The sequence below is a fragment of the Ostrinia furnacalis genome, unplaced genomic scaffold (genome assembly GCF_004193835.3).
Source record: "Ostrinia furnacalis isolate ACB-3 unplaced genomic scaffold, ASM419383v2 OfSCF4909, whole genome shotgun sequence".
NCBI lineage: Eukaryota > Metazoa > Arthropoda > Insecta > Lepidoptera > Crambidae > Ostrinia > Ostrinia furnacalis.
The window spans coordinates 15,872-34,745 of NW_021135148.1; the positions used below are offsets into that span (position 1 = coordinate 15,872).

Sequence of the window (18,874 nt, forward strand, 5' to 3'; positions counted from 1 at the left end):
AAATTAATTAATAGAAAAAACAACCCCCAAGGGTGGAAAATTGGGGATGAACTTTTTTATACGCAATATCTCCGCCGATTATAAATCAATTTGAACGATTAATTTTTTGTTGAATAGGTATTATCAAAAGAGTGGTTTCATGTGAATTTGAAGAAAATATTTCACCCCCAAGGGTGGAAAATTGGGGATGAACTTTTTTATACGCAATATTTTTAATTTTTAGTTTTTTTTTGTGTTCACGCATTTGAAGTCGGTTTTATTTTTTTTAAAAGTTGATTATTACATAAGTATATTATCCGCATTCTACAGAAGCTGCGGGCCCGCAACCGCCGCGGGCGCGGGTGAAAATCGCGCCGTGAGTTCTTAGCCAAAGACTACTGTTTGAATGTAACTCACTGTGTAAGAACAGCTCTGCGTGCGCGCGCCCTAACGTGTTCTCGGCGTGGCAGCGGTAGGCTCCAGCGTCCTCGCGGCTCATGTCTGACACCAGCATGTTCACAGTGTGCCGGTACCCTCGACTCGACATGCTGAGTTTGTGTTTTGTACCTGAGAATGAAACCTTGATTATGTACCCGAATAAACTATAAATCTTTGTATGTACTCGTAGAGTGTGAGCCCTTTCGAGAGCATTTATGCTGTTACACGTCACAAATCAATATATTTCGATAAGTTACAACTTCGATGAAAACTAGTCAACTTAACAGGAAGATTGACACGCGTATTCACAACGATGCTTGCTTAAGGGAAGCAGCAAATCGAACGCACAGCGTTAAATAGAGCTCTGTGATTGGTTCGTGTGTCACCCTGTGCGTCCACGCGCACTGTGAGACCTCATAGTAATGTTTGTGAATGTAATACGGGCTTTTCGGAACGAAAAATCGTTAGAAAGAAACACGGTGAAACAATATACGGTGAAGTACGTTTAGTCGATCCCAAATCACGAGCACGAAACAAGATCTTTAAAACATAGTCTCACTAAATACGGGTGTAAGGTAAACACAACCTTTTTAAGTAAAAGGTTTTATCTTTTATTTTAATGAGAGTTCAAAGAGATTCTTTACTACTTTAGAATTGAGAATCGAGTTTTTGCAACTTTAAAAATCTTTAACGGTTCTTCAATTGAATTTTCTTTTAGATTTAATGGATTATCTGCTGATGATTCAAATTTCATTCGCAAAGTAGTACGAATGCGATCTGCGATGAAGTGAAAAGTGTAAGGCTGAGTTGCACCACCTAACTTTGCACGTAACTATAACGAAAACCGGTGGTTTTTGTAAGGAGTTTGACAGATTTATGATGTTTGTCAAAGTTCAAGTAAGATGGTGCAACCCAGCCTAAGAGATTTAATAGTGAGTAAAAAAGTTGAATACTTACCATTAACCAGCCTTTGCTCTCCATTCAAAGTCCAGTACACTTGCGGGACGGGGTAGGCCTCCACCGTACACTGGAGGGTCACAGCGCCGCCTGCCGGGGCCCTGATGGCCACTCGACCCGCCCAGACCGAAGGCTCGACTGGACATGGAGAAAACAAATTAACGATCATATGTTAAGCGTGATCGCTATACTTATATCATCAGATAATAATAGTCTCCACTACAGGAGAATAAATTATGCCCGTTTTCACCATCAATAGGCCAGATGACAAAATTTCAATTATTTGTCCGTCAGACAGATAATTAGAAAATATTAGACTCATATTTTGTATTTTCTTTCATAATTATATAATAACAGTGCTACATCGATTTGAAGTGGCGCGTTACGTCACGCTTGAGTAGAATTTTTACTCAAAAGTGACGTCTCGCGACATTTCAACTCAATTTAATACTGTAATTATTCGGTTATGGAAAAAAAAATATGAGTCTAATATTTTTTAATTAGGTACCTACTTATCAGTCTGACGGACTAAATAGAATTGCGATTTCATTACCCAGTCATCATCCCTATCCCTAATTTTTAAATGACCCCTATGGTAACACATAACAGGAATGTTGTCTTCAAAGTGGTCACTTAAAAATTAGGGATTGATGGTGAAAACGGGCATAATTCTCCAGCAGTAGAGATAGAGACTATTGTGATCTGATGATTATTATAAGTGTGCCGTTCACGCTTTATTTTATTACTCTGTCTAATCTAATTTACAAGAGGCTGATTGAGCTCTAATTTACCAAAGGCAAATGGAGGATTTCGCCCACACTACCCACCCTGGCCAGATTGGCTGGGGCGACCTGATATTCGCATAATTCTTCCTTTGTTCCCTCTTAAGACATCTTTGGGAAACGTTCGAGGTAAATTCTTCTCTTACGCGTAATTTAAAATAATCACTATCAAAATCTTTATTATTCAAGGTTATGGTTTTATAGTTCGAGTAGTTGGAACTATCTAATTAACGATCTGGTTTAAGAGCCTTGGCAGTAGTATCATATAAGCAGTTCAATTATTATAAGTCACTACATATAATAAGCCGCCCCATCAAACGGATACCCTATAATGTTCTCGTTAGTACGTGATTAGATTCTTCCACAACAATAATATCAGAAGTAGTAATTTCCAAGTTATTAGCTGAAAAAATTAATAGGTGACTTACGAGAAACATCGATCACAATTTAGTTTGCTCTGAATTTCTTTAATAGGTGCGAGTACAAGTACATTTAATTTTCATTTTTAATAAATTATGAGTAACAAACGAAATGTTTAATACTAATTCTTGAAATAGAATTAAACTAAGATAAAACAATTAAGTATAAAATTAATAGAATGTTTAAAATGCCAGCTTAATGTCCAATTAATAGTTACTTAAGATTTAACAGAAATACATCGCCAGGGTCGTCTAATTAACTGATCAAACAGAACTTAAGGCTGAGGGCAGCTTCACAGTGTCTCATTGCTGGCTTACAGTGGCTTATCAATATAATATTATTAACTCTATATTTATCTCTCCTTGCCCTACTACTGTTTCTGGAAAACATAATTATTAGCTGGTAATGAGAAGCAGTTACTGAAAAAACTTTACCATACATTTTTTCAGCCTTTTTTATAAAAAAAAAACACCACAACAAGGTACGTAATAAGAGCGACCTTGGCTAGCTAAAGTCAATATGCACCTCGTTTTACCTACTTAGGCTAAATTTTAATATGAGATTCAAAAAGTTGCAATTACCTTTTAGCTGCTCTATAAAAAAAACAAGCTTTTAGCTAAAATAAATAAAAAATACTCCTTCCAGACTCAGTAACCGTATCAAAGTCCTGTACAATAAAAAACAAGCAGCACTCGCCACTTGGTGTAAACTTGCCTTAAAGAAGTAACTAGTTAGCTAAAAGCGGTTACTAGCGAGGTAGAGCGCTCTAGGCTCAGATTAATCTTGCCATCCGTTAGATTGTAAATCAAAGCAGTAAGGTCCACAATGGAGTGTCCTTGTTCCGTCCATAGTCCATACCCATTAGAGTGCTCTCCGTAGGTATGCCTCAAGAGGTAAATGTTTGCTAAGGAAACAGATATTCGCTTAAGATCCGAGTGTTGGCCATCCTTTTATTGTTGCTAACTGATTTATGTTTGATTAAAGTCCCAAAGTAAATTCTCCTTTTCTTGACAGCGGCTTTATTGTTTACTTAAATGCTACCTGTTAGGGCTTATGATCTATTTTAATATTATTTACAAAGGATACTCTGATATTTTGTCCTTGAAGAAATACCTAAGCCTAATATTTGTGACGAGAAAGACTTATTTCTCTCTACCAGAATCTGGGGGCACGGCAGTGCCCCCACCAAGTCGAGCAAAAAAGCNAAATGACTCCTTTTGTTCAGTTAAAGTATTGATCATTGTTTGGGCTGATATGTATTTTTGTTTCAGGGACTGATATTGCACAGCTAGTTGAGACACGCCGCTTATCACTTTTCTGCTGTTGTTGCTGGTTCTCAGTTTCTGGTCCGAGTTCAGTTTGCCTTCTGCTGAAATATTGCATATTTCTTTAAGGCATAGTTCAATGGACGATATCCATTGCTGGATTTCTTGGGTTGATACAACCTCGACGACTGATGGTGTGGGGGTTGAATCTCTCTCAGTTGATCTCCTCTGCGGTGGAGGCGGGCTTCGGCTAGTCATTTTACTTCTATTGAAGGGACAATCCATTGTTTTATTACAATTCAGTAAACAACACTGTAACACTTAGTAAGTGTGTCAGAGCGTGCATGACGGACATACGCTGACACAACTTTATTCTGACACAGATTTATAGACTGTATTGTGAAAATTATACAATAATTATTGCAGATGGCACGTCCATCTGCAACCGATGCACGAATATAATCGAGAGGTCGAGAGGTGTATTGTGTAATGTGCTGTCAACTGTCTGAAAATCAGTGTCTTGGCAGTCACACTGTCAAGATGTTACTGAGTGGGTGACCTTTTTGGGCAACTTAGTTTTTTTTTTGTGTATGTCTTTGTTGCCAGAATCTGTTGTGGCCAAAATAAAGTTATTTTCTTTAACTGTTCTTTCATATATTAACATGGCTTGTTATGGTGCAGGATCCTGGACGACATGGAGATGTACGAGCAGCAGGAGCCGTTCAAGCTGCAGGACTTCGTCAACATGTCGCACTTCCTCAACATGTTCGTCTACAAGTCCATCATGGGCCAGCTGTTTGGTGAGCATCCGTGCCTTAAAAAGGATATTGAGCCTTAACTGTTAGTGCCAGAGTATATTTTTTTATTTCAATAATAATGTAAATCAAAGTGGAAGTAGACCCTGAAGGAGAATGTAAATTAGACACATAGTTAGTGACCCCTGTGAAAACAAAATTCCTGTTATATGTTACCATAGGGGTCACTTAAAAAATAGGGATTGATGGTGAAAACGGGCTTGTGTCTCTTCGGCCACTTCTCAGCACCAGCTGATATGCCGTCACGAAGTAGTGGTCGGGCAAACAGTGCTTTCAAATGGACCTATCATGTATAGCTCACTATGCAGTCCTATCTATAGTCTAGTACAAATTAATATACATACTTACATGGTTTCAACGTTAGTCACTACCTTGAGGCCAACACGCTCTTTTAGATCTTGACTGGATAAAAACTTTGTAGAGTTATTTCAATAAACATTGCTCTCTAGACCTCAAGACTATCCAAAGCAACGAGCTCTTCAGCTGTGTTCACACATTACTCCTGGTGCTATACCGGCGCGATTGCCGGCGCGCCTACACGCCGCCGCAGCACTGGCTGGTCCGAGACATCCGCGACTCGCAGTTCATGGCCGACCTGGACAAGGGCAAGAAGCCGCAGCAGGTGAGACCTACTCATCATCACCATCATCATGAGGTCTTTTAGTTTCCGCATACGCCGCTGCAGCAATTGTTGGTGCGAGACCTTTCGCGACTTGCAGTTCATGGCCGACAAGGGCAAGAAGCCGCAGCAGGTGAGACCTATCATCGTCCTCAGCATCATCATTAGGTCTTTTAGTTTCCGCATATGCCGCCGCAGTACCGGCGTTTGCGGGACATCTGTAACTCATAGTTCATGGCCGACCTGGACAAGGGCAAGAAGCCGCAGCAGGTGAGGCCTACTCATCATCACCATCATAGTTCACCATCATCATCATCAGGTCTTTTGGTTTCCGTATACGCCGCCGCAGCACTGGCTGATCAGAGAAATTCGTGAGTCGTGACTCGCAGTTCATGGCCGACCTGGACAAGGGAAAAAAGCCGCAGCAGGTGAGACCATCTCCTCATCAGGTCATCTAATCTCCATACACACATGCCGCCGCAGTACCGGCGTTTGCGGGACATCTGTAACTCATAGTTCATGGCCGACCTGGACAAGGGCAAGAAGCCGCAGCAGGTGAGACCTATCATCGTCCTCAGCATCATTATTAGGTCTTTTAGTTTCCGCATATGCCTTCGCAATACTGACTAAAGCCTGGTCCGTGAGCACGTAGAATTTTGTCCAATGACCCCAAGCTACCCATCCTTATCGCTCGCGCGTAATTATATTGCTGTCGCGACTGTTCGACGGGCGGCCGCAGTGAGTGTGCGAGCGCGACAGCAACATAATTACGCGCGAGCAATAAGGATGGGTAGCTTGGGGTCATTGGACAAAGTTCTACGTGCTCACAGACCAGACTATAGTCAGAGACATCCGCGACTCGCAGTTCATGGCCGACCTGGACAAGGGCAAGAAGCCGCAGCAGGTGAGACCATCTCCTCATCAGGTCATCTAATCTCCATCCACAAACGCCGCCGTAATACCGGCTTTTGCGGGACATCTGTAACTCATAGTTCATGGTCGACCTGAACAAGGGCAAGAAGCCGCAGCAGGTGAGACCATCTCCTCATCAGGTCATCTAATCTCCATCCACACACGCCGCCGTAATACCGGCGTTTGCGGGACATCTGCAACTCATAGTTCATGGTCGACCTGAATAAGGGCAAGAAGCCGCAGCAGATGAGATCTACTCATCGTCCATCACCATCATCGTGAGGTCTTTTAGTTTCCGCATATGCCTTCGCAATACTGACTAAAGCCTGGTCCGTGAGCACGTAGAATTTTGTCCAATGACCCCAGGCTACCCATCCTTATCGCTCGCGCGTAATTATATTGCTGTCGCGACTGCGACGGGCGGCCGCAGTGAGTGTGCGAGCGCGACAGCAACATAATTACGCGCGAGCAATAAGGATGGGTAGCTTGGGGTCATTGGACAAAATTCTACGTGCTTACAGACCAGACTATAGTCAGAGACATCCGCGACTCGCAGTTCATGGCCGACCTGAACAAGGGCAAGAAGCCGCAGCAGGTGAGACCTATCATCGTCCTCAGCATCATCATTAGGTCTTTTAGTTTCCGCATAATGCCATCGCAACACTGGCTTGTCAGAGACATCCGCCACTCGCAGTTCATGGCCGACCTGGACAAGGGCAAGAAGCCGCAGCAGGTGAGACCTACTCATCATCACCATCATAGTTCATCATAATCATCAGGTCTTTTGGTTTCCGTATACGCCGCCGCAGCACTGGCTGGTCTGAGAAATTCGTGAGTCGTGACTTGCAGTTCATGGCCGACCTGGACAAGGGCAAGAAGCCGCAGCAGGTGAGATCTATCATCGTCCGCAGCATCATCATTAGGTCTTTTAGTTTCCGCATATGCCTTCGCAATACTGACTAAAGCCTGGTCCGTGAGCACGTAGAATTTTGTCCAATGACCCCAAGCTACCCATCCTTATCGCTCGCGCGTAATTATATTGCTGTCGCGACTGTGCGACGGGCGGCCGCAGTGAGTGTGCGAGCGCGACAGCAACATAATTACGCGCGAGCAATAAGGATGGGTAGCTTGGGGTCATTGGACAAAATTCTACGTGCTCACAGGCAGACCAGACTATAGTCAGAGACATCCGCGACTCGCAGTTCATGGCCGACCTGGACAAGGGCAAGAAGCCGCAGCAGGTGAGGCCTACTCATCATCATCATGGTTTATCATCAAGTCATCTAATCTCCATCCACACACGCCGCCGCAGTACCGGCGTTTATTTATTTATACTTCAATGCCAAAAATATTAACATTAGGCGTTTGCGGGACATCTGTAACTCATAGTTCATGGCTGACCTGGATAAGGGCAAAAAGCCGCAGCGGGTGAGACCTACTCATCATCATCATCATAGTTCATCATCAGGTCATCTAATCTCCATCCACACACGCCGCCGTAGTACCGGCTCTTGCGGGACATCCGCGACTAGCAATTCATGGCCGGCCTGGACATGGGCAAGAAGCCGCAGTAGGTGAGCTATGTAATGCTAGTATATCATAATCGGAGAGAGAGACCCGATGAGAAGATAACCTGTAGGAGTGTAGACAGGTGTCACATTGCCGAAGACAAAGCTACTGCCAACAGTTTTCATATTCAAGAAACGTCATGCAAGTTGTTCAGTCAAACGTCAAATTCCGATCGTTTTGTCACTGGACTAGCCAAATGACCTTAAACTATTGGAAAAAGTCATGCAAAATCACATATTACGTATTGTGCATCTGCATTGCATTACTTTTATCATTTTATCAACGACCTTATTGTTTTGTTTTAGGTTCTGGTGCAAAAAACTCCCCACATGATCGCTCATGGAGAAAGAGTCAGACTCTTCAGGCGTGCTGTAGCTGATGAAAAGGTAAGGGTAAAAAGATTGATTCTATCATAAAAATAATGCTTCCAGCAGCGTAGCTTAAGTCCACTCCCACTCTTCTCGTGGATATTTAAAAAGGATCTATGGGACAAATGGACGAAGATTAGGCCTTTCCAACTCTTCTGGCCAATGTAGCAAGTGCGAAGCTTCTGGTAACTACCAGCTATGCTCCTGCAGTGGAGAATACTCTAAGGGTCTTCGCTAACTCTTGCGTGGGCGCATAGAGCGAGTGTCCGCTCCCCGTCGTTCGTGTGGAAACGCGTCACACGCTTACTATTTTTCGATGTCGATTTTGATACGCGATTTTTAGAAGAGACCTGAGGTGGAATTGTGTAAAGCAATCGTAATCATTTGACAGTTCATAACGTACGATAAAGTCAGTTAAACAAAGCGTTTGACAGAATAATCGTACGTTATGAACTGTCAAATGATAACGATTGCTTTACACAATTCCACCTCTGATGCTGATTATGATGATCTATCATGTTATTAATGAATTGTTAACCTCACAGGTGGTGCTAGGCCTAACGGAGCGAGCTTGCGGCGGGCGTTCTACACTAGTCACCGTACGAAGGGCACGTTTAGTAGAAGATGGTTACCGGCAACTGGCGGCGCTGCCCAGCCGCGCGCTGAAAGGCTGCGTGCGAGTGCGCTTCATCAACGAGCAGGGGCTGGACGAGGCCGGCATCGACCAGGACGGCGTGTTCAAAGGTACTGTAGTCATGTGACAGTGCGCTGCGGCGGTCTACACTAAAGCCTGGTCCGTGAGCACGTAGAATTCCGTCCAATGACCCCAAGCTGCCCATCCTTGTCGCTCGCGCGTAATTATATTGCTGTCGCGACTGTGCGACGCGCGCCCGCAGTGAGTGTGCGAGCGCGACAGGCTTTAGTCACTAGAGGGCGCGTCTAGTTGAGGACGGCTACCGGCGCTGCCCAGCCGTGCGCTTCATCAACGAGCAGGGGCTGGACGAGGCCGGCATCGACCAGGACGGCGTGTTCAAAGGTACTGTAGTCAGGTGACAGCGCGCTGCGGCGGTCTACACTAAAGCCTGGTCCGTGAGCACGTAGAATTCCGTCCAATGACCCCAAGCTGCCCATCCTTGTCGCTCGCGCGTAGTTATATTGCTGTCGCGACTGTGCGACGCGCGCCCGCAGTGAGTGTGCGAGCGCGACAGGCTTTAGTCACTAGAGGGCGCGTCTAGTTGAGGACGGCTACCGGCGCTGCCCAGCCGTGCGCTTCATCATCGAGCAGGGGCTGGACGAGGCCGGCATCGACCAGGACGGCGTGTTCAAAGGTACTGTAGTCAGGTGACAGCGCGCTGCGGTCTACACTAAAGCCTGGTCCGTGAGCACGTAGAATCCCGTCCAATGACCCCAAGCTGCCCATCCTTATCGCTCGCGTGTAATTATATTGCTGTCGCGACTGTGCGACGCGCGCCCGCAGTGAGTGTGCGAGCGCGACAGGCTTTAGTCACTAGAGGGCGCGTCTAGTTGAGGACGGTTACCGGCGCTGCCCAGCCGCGCGCTTCACCAACGAGCAGGGGCTGGACGAGGCCGGCATCGACCAGGACGGCGTGTTCAAAGGTACTGTAGTCAGGGACAGCGCGCTGCGGCGGTCTACACTAAAGCCTGGTCCGTGAGCACGTAGAATCCCGTCCAATGACCCCAAGCTGCCCATGCTTGTCGCTCGCACGTAATTATGTTGCTGTCGCGCTCGCACACTCACTGCGGGCGCGCGTCGCACAGTCGCGACAGCAATATTATTACGCGCGAGCGATAAGGATGGGTAGCTTGGGGTCATTGGACGGGATTCTACGTACTCACGGACCAGGCTTTAGTCACTAGAGGGCGCGTCTAGTTGAGGACGGCTACCGGCGCTGCCCAGCCGCGCGCTTCATCAACGAGCAGGGCTGGACGAGGCCGGCATCGACCAGGACGGCGTGTTCAAAGGTAGTTTAATACTGGTGGTACCTCTTATAGTGGACTAGCGGCCGCCCGAGACTTCGTACGCGTGGATCCCGTTTTACCAGGCCTGTTCATGGCGGAGATGTTAGATAATAAGTACTACGTACAGAAGTTTTACTTCGCGAAGGTATTTAAAAAATGTATGCTCAATGTCATTAACAATATTGTGTAATTTAGCCTGTCTCAAGGGTCAAGCACCATTTTGTTGACAAACGTCAGTGATTGGCACTGCGCTGAAGCTATAGGGCTGACTTCGGTAAAATGATGTGACGTGAGGTGCCAAACTGCGGAAAATGGCGGAGGAAATACATGATTTAGCATGAATTATCATGAATAATATTAACTACTTATTTACCTCTCAGTGTCTTGAGGAAACTAAAAAAAGTACATTCTGTGTTTTTATTATTATTTAGGCAGTTAAATACTGCACAGTATTTAGTATACCATTTTCTTCCATCATACACAAGAATGCGCGTGCGTGAGTCAATGTTCGCTCGTATGTAAGGCCTTGTCAAAAAGTATCCTGTAGGTGGGCCATCGTGTGTGTTTTGTTTTCGATGTAAACTCGCGGAGATGAACAGGCCTGGTTTTACCCCCCTTCATCTATCTTACGCGGTTGAGATTTTTTTATACAAATGTTTTTTTCCGCTAACTCCCATTCCCGTGGGAATTTTGCAATATCCTATTGTAACTAAGCTTTAAGTTTACTAAGGTGCCTGCATGCCAAATTTCAAGCGTCTAACTTAAGCGGTTTAGATTTTTCATACAAAAGGATTTTCCCGCTAATTCCCGTTCCCGTGGGAATTTCGGGAATTCCTTTCTTAGTACACCTCTACGGTACCTAAGCTACGTCCCTTCCAAATTTCAAGTGCCTACGTTTAGCCGTTTAGGCTGTGCGTTGATATGTCAGTCAGTCAGTCAGTTTCTCCTTTTATTTAGATTTACACAGTAAGATCACTAGCCTTTGTGTGCTACAGTCGCAACAAAACCGGCGATCAGGGTTGCCACCAAGGCCACTGGGACCCTAAAAACAGCTCGTTCGTGGCTTTAAATAAGAATGCGAATGAATAGTAACAGAGCCGCGCTTGCGCCGGCAATCTGCCGAGTTTTGCTGAGAGCCAAGTCACTGGCTGGCCGAGCTGTGTGGATCCACCATACACCAATAGTTCTTCTTCTCTTGTAAGTGGTCTTCGTGCAGACTACGCCCACTTCTAAGTGTCTTATACCTCTGCGGGCATGGATAGCACCTATCTTATTAACATGTTGTATGTAATTTTGTCTTGGCACTGAACATATTGATATTAGACAATGTCCTGACAGACACATTACGTGGATGGATATCATGTGATTTTATTAAATAACAACAAATTCTTACAGAGTTCCTGGAGGAGACGATAAAGCGCGTGTTCGACCCGTCTCTTAACCTGTTCCGCGCCACGAGCGAGGAGCGCCTGTACCCCGCGCCCACGTCCTGCCTGCAGGACAACCACCTGCAGCTCTTCGAGTTCATCGGCCGCATGCTCGGCAAGGCCGTCTACGAGGTGAGACACAAGCTCGCACTCGTCATCCGCAGTGTTCCTGGAGGAGACATAAAGCGCGTGTTCGACCCGTCGCTTAACCTGTTCCGCGCCACGAGCGAGGAGCGCCTATACCCCGCGCCAGAGTAAATACAAATGAGTAGGTCATCTTCATAGAAACGCACCGAGCGCGGTTTGTATGTGCGCGCGCGCCAATACGTATGACAAATTTTAGCGTGGATTAGCTGTGAGGTGCGCTGAATTTTGTCAGTGTGTGCGTGCGCGCCGCATACGTATTGGCGCGCTCACATACAAACCGCGCTCGGTGCGTTTCTATGAAGATGACGTACTCATTTGTATTTACTCTGCCCGCGCCCACTTCCTGCCTGCAGGACAACCACCTGCAGCTCTTCCGAGTTCATCGGCCGCATGCTCGGCAAGGCCGTCTACGAGGTGAGACAAGCTCGCACTCATCACCCGTAGTGTTCCTGGAGGAGACATAAAGCGCGTGTTCGACCCGTCTCTTAACCTGTTCCGCGCCACGAGCGAGGAGCGCCTGTACCCCGCGCCAGAGTAAATACAAATGAGTAGGTCATCTTCATAGAAACGCACCGAGCGCGGTTTGTATGTGAGCGCGCCAATACGTATGCGGCGCGCACGCACACACTGACAAAATTCAGCGCACCTCACCGCTAATCCACGCTAAATTTTGTCGTATTGGCGCGCTCACATACAAACCGCGCTCGGGCGTTTCTATGAAGATGACCTACTCATTTGTATTTACTCTGCCCGCGCCCACGTCCTGCCTGCAGGACAACCACCTACAGCTCTTCGAGTTCATCGGCCGCATGCTCGGCAAGGCCGTCTACGAGGTGAGACAAGCTCGCACTCATCACCCGTAGTGTTCCTGGAGGAGACATAAAGCGCGTGTTCGACCCATCGCTGAATCTGTTCCAACATCAACTCAACTCAACATCTTTGGATCAACATTTCTTGGATTCTGACGGGATGCAGTACTCCTCTTATTTGACTTAGAGCCGATTTCAACAGTGAGATATATTTTATTTCAAAAATTAAATTGTCATTTTGACACATAACCCATCCCACTGTAAAAAAGAGAGAGTTGAGATTTATCAACTATGTAACAACTAGTCTCATGAAATAATGAATGATGTCAAACTTTGTATGCTATCAACTGTTGTATCTTTATGTGGAACAAATAAAGCTATTTTTATCTATTTATTATTTTATCAGGGTATCGTGGTGGACGTGCCATTCGCGTCGTTCTTCCTGAGCCAAGTACTGGGACAGACGCAGCAAGCGCTGTACAGTTGGATCGACGAGCTGCCCTCGCTCGATCGCGATCTCTATCGGAGTCTGACGTACATTAAACACTTCCAGGTAACTGTCGTTAGTCAGTAAAACAGAGTTTATTAAAATACTAGCGGCCGCCCGCGACTTCGTTCGCGTGGATCCCGTTTTACCCTTTCATCTATCTTACGCGGTTTAGATTTTTTTATACAAATGTTTTTTCCCGCTAATTCCCGATCCCGTGGGATACTCCTAAGTATACTATAACCTGCCCAGGAGTATAAAGCATAGTTGTACCAAGTTTCGTTAAAATCCGTCGAGTAGTTTTTGTTTCTATAAAGAACATACAGACAGACAGACAGACACTGATTGCATTTTTGGCATCATTATCGATCACTAATCACCCCCTGATAGTTATTTTGAAAATATATTTCATGTACAGAATTGACCTCTCTACAGATTTATAATAAGTATAGATAATTTTTTTTCTTGTCACATCATATCTTCATTTTTACGAATAGGTGAAGTTAAGTATTCATCATTTCTTAAAATTCCCTGAACTTACTTCAACTGGTCAATGTGAATACGGCTTTCTAATTTACTATGATATGATCTAATTTGTTCAATCGACTGAGTGATATAATAATGTATTACTACGGTGACTATAATATGTATTTTTTATTTCAGGGTGACATATCGTCGTTAGAGTTGACATTCTCAGTGGACGAAGAAAGGCTTGGGGAAATAGTAACACACGAATTAGTGCCGGGGGGCAAGGCCATCCCTGTCACCAACGAAAACAAGTGAGAATACAATACATACTTACTAATTTTTACAAATGTTCCTAATTAACGTGACAATGGAAAGTCATTTTATTAAAGAAACATTTAAGTTTGCGTGGAATAAGATATCGGTCATTCAACTATTGGATCTTTATCTTACTTAAATTGTCTAATTATTTATTTTATTGTGCAAGAGTGAGGAATACTAATTGGTTTGTTGTTTTTCAGAATAAATTATATCCACCTTATGGCACATTTCCGAATGCACACGCAAATAAAGGACCAAACCAACGCGTTTATCAAAGGCTTTAGGACGATTATAAATCCAGAATGGTTATCGCTTTTTTCTACTCCTGAGGTAAGCTTCATTAAATTGATTTTAGTCAATCTAAAATTAATTATTTAGAACTAGCTAACTAACTTAATCTGGTCCATATTGTCGGATATTTTTATGAATTTCTAAACATAGCAGCCGCCTCAAATCGGCCTTACATTAACGTTCTCTGAAGAAAACTGAATTTTTCACACATAAAATGATGTGTTCTTTTTGTCCTTACAAGTGTTGGTTTATGATGAGCAACAATTCCCAAAAGTTTAAAACAGATTCGCGCGGAAGTAATGTGACGCGTATAACTCGCGCGCACTCTCGGCGTCGCTTTAAAAACCTTACGTCCATCCCTGGATTGCTATCAACTAAAAGGCGGTAATCACACTGCGCCGCGCTCCCGGAGCGCGGGGCGACAGATTTAATTATTGTATGCAAGTACCTCAGTTTGTATAGAAAACACGCGCGGCACTTCACACTGACAACGCGTCCGCGCGCGTGATTTTTTATATGAAAATCACGCGCTCCGCGGCGGAGCGCGGCGCAGTGTGATAACCGCCAAATTCATGTTGCTGAGAGTATTAATAAAATATTTTAGTTCTTGAAAGTATCTGCTAGGAGCGCTGTACAATCCGTCATACATTTAATGTCACTTTTTTACGCAGTCGATATCGAATACGTTTGATGTAAACTTACACTACCTTCTGCTGTAACAGTTACAACGACTGATCAGCGGCGACAACGTGCCGCTTGACCTGCGCGACTTACGGCGCCACACGCAGTACTACGGCGGCTTCCACGACTCGCACCGCGTCGTGTGCTGGCTGTGGGACGTGTTACAGCGCGACTTCAGCGAGAATGAACGCGCCATGTTCCTCAAGGTAGCATTTTGAAAACAATAAGGCCCAGAACAGACGGTGAAACGCAACTGCAACGAAACTGCAACTGCTAGTTTTGAGTTGCATCTTAAGTTTCTGCCATAGCGTCCGTTGAGAGACCACACATGACGCGACCAGTTTGAAACTTTCAGTTTCAGTTTCATTCATCACAATCATCACAAAGTTGCAGTTTCGTTGCAGTTGCGTTTCACCGTCTGTTCTGGGCCTAACAGCTAATCCGGTCGCCGAGCAGATAGAATTTCGTCATTGCAGGCAAAACGAATTAAATTTCCAGTGCGAAAGCAATCGCTTGCCCCCACCGATGCAGTTGATGACAACACATACTGTCATTCATCATCTCAACCATAGGACGTCCACTGTTGAAGCTGAGCATAGGCGACCTGTGTCCAGCGTACTGTCATTACCTGTTAATGTTTCGCCACATTTTTCAAAATAGGTGGAATAATACAGCACTGGGCTATACACAATATAATTATCATTTTTGACCTACTGAACTCAATTTGGAGAGTATTCCAAAAATTTTAAAAGTCAATGTTTTCTGCGGGTGGCTTTGAAATGAGGTTCCATAAAGACACAACATATTAAATATCAAGCTATTCTTCGGTTGACTCAAGTAGATTTGATAACAATATTTCATTTTCCAGTTCGTAACGTCGTGCTCCAAGCCTCCCGTGCTTGGGTTCGCGCACCTGAAGCCGCCGTTCTCGATACGATGCGTTGAAGTTGGCGATGACGAGGACACTGGCGACACTATAGGTACGTAACGTAAACAAAATATTATCGTATTGTATGTAAAGCTGAAGTGGCAATGGGCAGGACACATAGTACGCGGAACTGACGGCCGATGGGGCAGCAAGGTTCTGGAATGGAGGCCACGTACCGGAAAGCGCAGCGTAGGACGCCCACAAGGTCGTCGGTCTAGACCTTATTAAGGTAGCAGGAAGGCGCTGGATACAGGCCGCCACTGGGGCGCTGGATATGTCGCAGTCAGATTGTATAATCCGCTGTTTTACATTACCACTAGGCATTTTACATTACAGCTCTTGTTTTGTAATACGGCGGTTCAACGTTTAGGCGGATTGTCATTGCGATACGTTCTTCAATACGGCGGCCCACGTTTAGCAGCATCGTACTACTGTTTAGATTGTAGGGTGACCATACTTACAAAATAAAACAATGTTTAATGAAAATAAATTTTAATAAGACAGATTTCTTCTCACGATATTCCTTAGTAATTAAGTAAGAATTATTATCTTCGTTACTGTAAGTAATACTAAATTATATTTGGCTTCAGTAATTTTTTTGTATATTTATAAATCACAGTGGATAGCCNTAAACGTTGAACTGGCGTATTACAAAACAGAGCTGTAATGTAAAATGCCTAGTGGTAATGTAAAACGGCGGATTATACAATCCGACTGCGACAGATACACACGATCATTGGGGGAGGCCTATGTTCAGCTGTGGACGTCCTATGGCTGAAATGTTGATTATGAGTGTTTGTAAAAACTTGAATAAACTAGATTGAAATTAAGGTCTTTTGAACTTCACCCAAAAAATATCGAAGAGTAAAAAATTACTTTGAGTAGGAAGATAGGAAGAAGCTTCAATTATTTCATCGTAGAATATCACCTACATATTTTCTCACCGTATTTTTAATTATGATTACACAGGTAGCGTGATCCGTGGCTTCTTCACGATTCGCAAGAAGGACCCGTTGAACAGACTGCCGACTTCTTCCACCTGCTTCAATCTACTGAAGCTGCCCAACTACCAGAAGCGAAGCACGCTACGCGACAAGCTGCGGTATGCCGTCAACAGCAATACCGGTTTCGAACTCTCGTAGGCTCAAATGTTTCAGCCACAGATTCAGGAACGGTGCCGAATGTTTGAGAAAATTAAGCAACAGTCGCGGCAACTTTAGGAACATTTCAGAAAAATCTAAGTTAAACTGGTAAGCTTCTTCAAGCACTGAAGGTTGGTAACGCAAATTCGCGATATAGTCATAATCGAATTAATGAGTGGACTCCGCTACACAGAGTACACACAACGTGACACAATCAGAACATCATAAGTCACTTGTTGAACTTGAGATCAGTGGAATAAGATTTGTATAGTGCGTGCACTGATTTTGACTTCAAAAAGTGGGTTATGCATCGACTTTACTTGACTATGGTGTCATAATCTCCTTTTCGGAAGCAGTCGACTGAATAATATTGATTTCGATGCTATTTAAAGTAACACCCTTCTAGACAAAGTAGCGTATCTGAAAGATTCAGTTTCTAAAATCCCTTTGTGAAACAATAAATCCGTGTTAATGTTACTTTGTTTGAAGGGGCAGTTCATAGATAGCTTGAACGATGGATTAAACGTGCCACATTACATTATCAAAAGTTCTAGGTCAAAAAAACATCCTTTTATAAATAATGTTGATCTCTTAAGTTTTCACGCAAAATTGTCTGTGTTAATTATAAGGTATATTATATCACCTCCCAATATGGGTATACCTTTAATAAATCACCTGTGCCATCGGAATATACTTTTGTGTACTCAAGAATATCAACGAAGACCACAAAAATTCTGATGACATTAAAACTGAGACTTATAATTTGTCATTAACTTTTAGAGCGCTTTTACATTAGGGCTTTAGAAGCGCGACAGCAGCGCGGCAGCGGCGTTTTTATAATGTGAAGGCAGGCATCCGCTGTCACATAGTATGAAATTTTCGGCAGCGCGTCTGACGCGCGTTTGTTGCGCTGCTAAATCGCCTAAATGTGAAAGCGCTCTTAATCGCACTCCTAAAAGTCCTAAAATAATCATACGTGCGCTAGCCACACCATATTTGTTGCACGTCAACTTTGAATTTAATTACGAGATATTTATGTAAAGAATCAATAGAGTACGGATGAAAAGGGTAGATTTGTTATATCTGCAGAGTCCATTCCACATAAGAAGTCCTATGCCCTATGTTTGCAATAATCAACACAGGTTTCAGTACATTTTCACACTTTTATATTGTATATCCACTGGCTTCATTTGTGTAATGGGCTCTTTACGTGTACTATAATTAGCTAATTAAAGATAAATTCTGTTAAAACGTTTTAGTATCACATCCAGATATGAAATTTATTTGCACCATTATTACTTAGTAAATGTGTTGCTATGTAATGGGATATGATATGGCTTGAGTAGTTGTGTAATAATAATACCAATGCAATCAATACTGTACATACTTGAACGCTCTGCGGTATATCGAGCTCGGCCAGTAACTTAGGAATTAGAAATATTATGTATCTATTAAACTGTTCGTTGTTGAATGCGTTAAATTGTAAAACGTTACAAGTGAAACGCAATTTTGTATTACAATGCACTGATATCAGAAACACAATCTGAGATTAAACTTAATGCAATAATGTCATATAAATAACTTGACTATTTACTTTATTATACTTGTATAAATTCTTTTTGTAACTGCAGTATGGATTAAGTTTCTCGTTAAGGCCTAAATATCTAGCATGACTGCTGGTATGAATAGAATCAGGTTAAAACAAAAGCCTAAAATAATGATACGAATTATCTATTTTATTCAGTATCACATAGAAGAACAACGCACACATGGAATAGGCTCTTGGCGTATTCAAACTCCTATTGTGAAACGACACTCAAATATGAATCTACATACACTAGAAACAATCTTGTGATTGGTTCAAATATTGGCATTCAACTAATTACAGATATCATTAGATCTAAACTTGAAATTGAACGGCGCTTTGAGCTTCATTTCACAATACCGGCATCAAGTATAAATTTTAAAATGACCACGCTCATTTGGTTCCAACTAAGAATACATAAGCCTCTGATTAAATTCAATCATCTTAGTATTTAGAATCGACTTACGAGCGTTGAATCATCAAATTA

General features: G+C 43.6%; 1 protein-coding gene across 1 annotated transcript; it reads left to right on the forward strand.

Moving 5' to 3' along the window:
- Positions 1-4,517: 4,517 nt before the first annotated feature.
- On the forward strand, positions 4,518-18,771 carry LOC114360156 (ubiquitin-protein ligase E3B-like; the record flags this gene model as incomplete). The annotated part of the gene is made up of 11 exons (XM_028314737.1): positions 4,518-4,641; positions 5,106-5,278; positions 8,062-8,142; positions 8,670-8,868; positions 11,500-11,663; positions 12,894-13,040; positions 13,638-13,753; positions 13,961-14,090; positions 14,774-14,938; positions 15,601-15,712; positions 16,630-18,771. Coding segments are annotated over 11 exons (1,584 nt in total), but the record flags the coding sequence as incomplete, so codon positions are not given.
- Between the last annotated feature and the right edge of the window lie 103 nt (positions 18,772-18,874).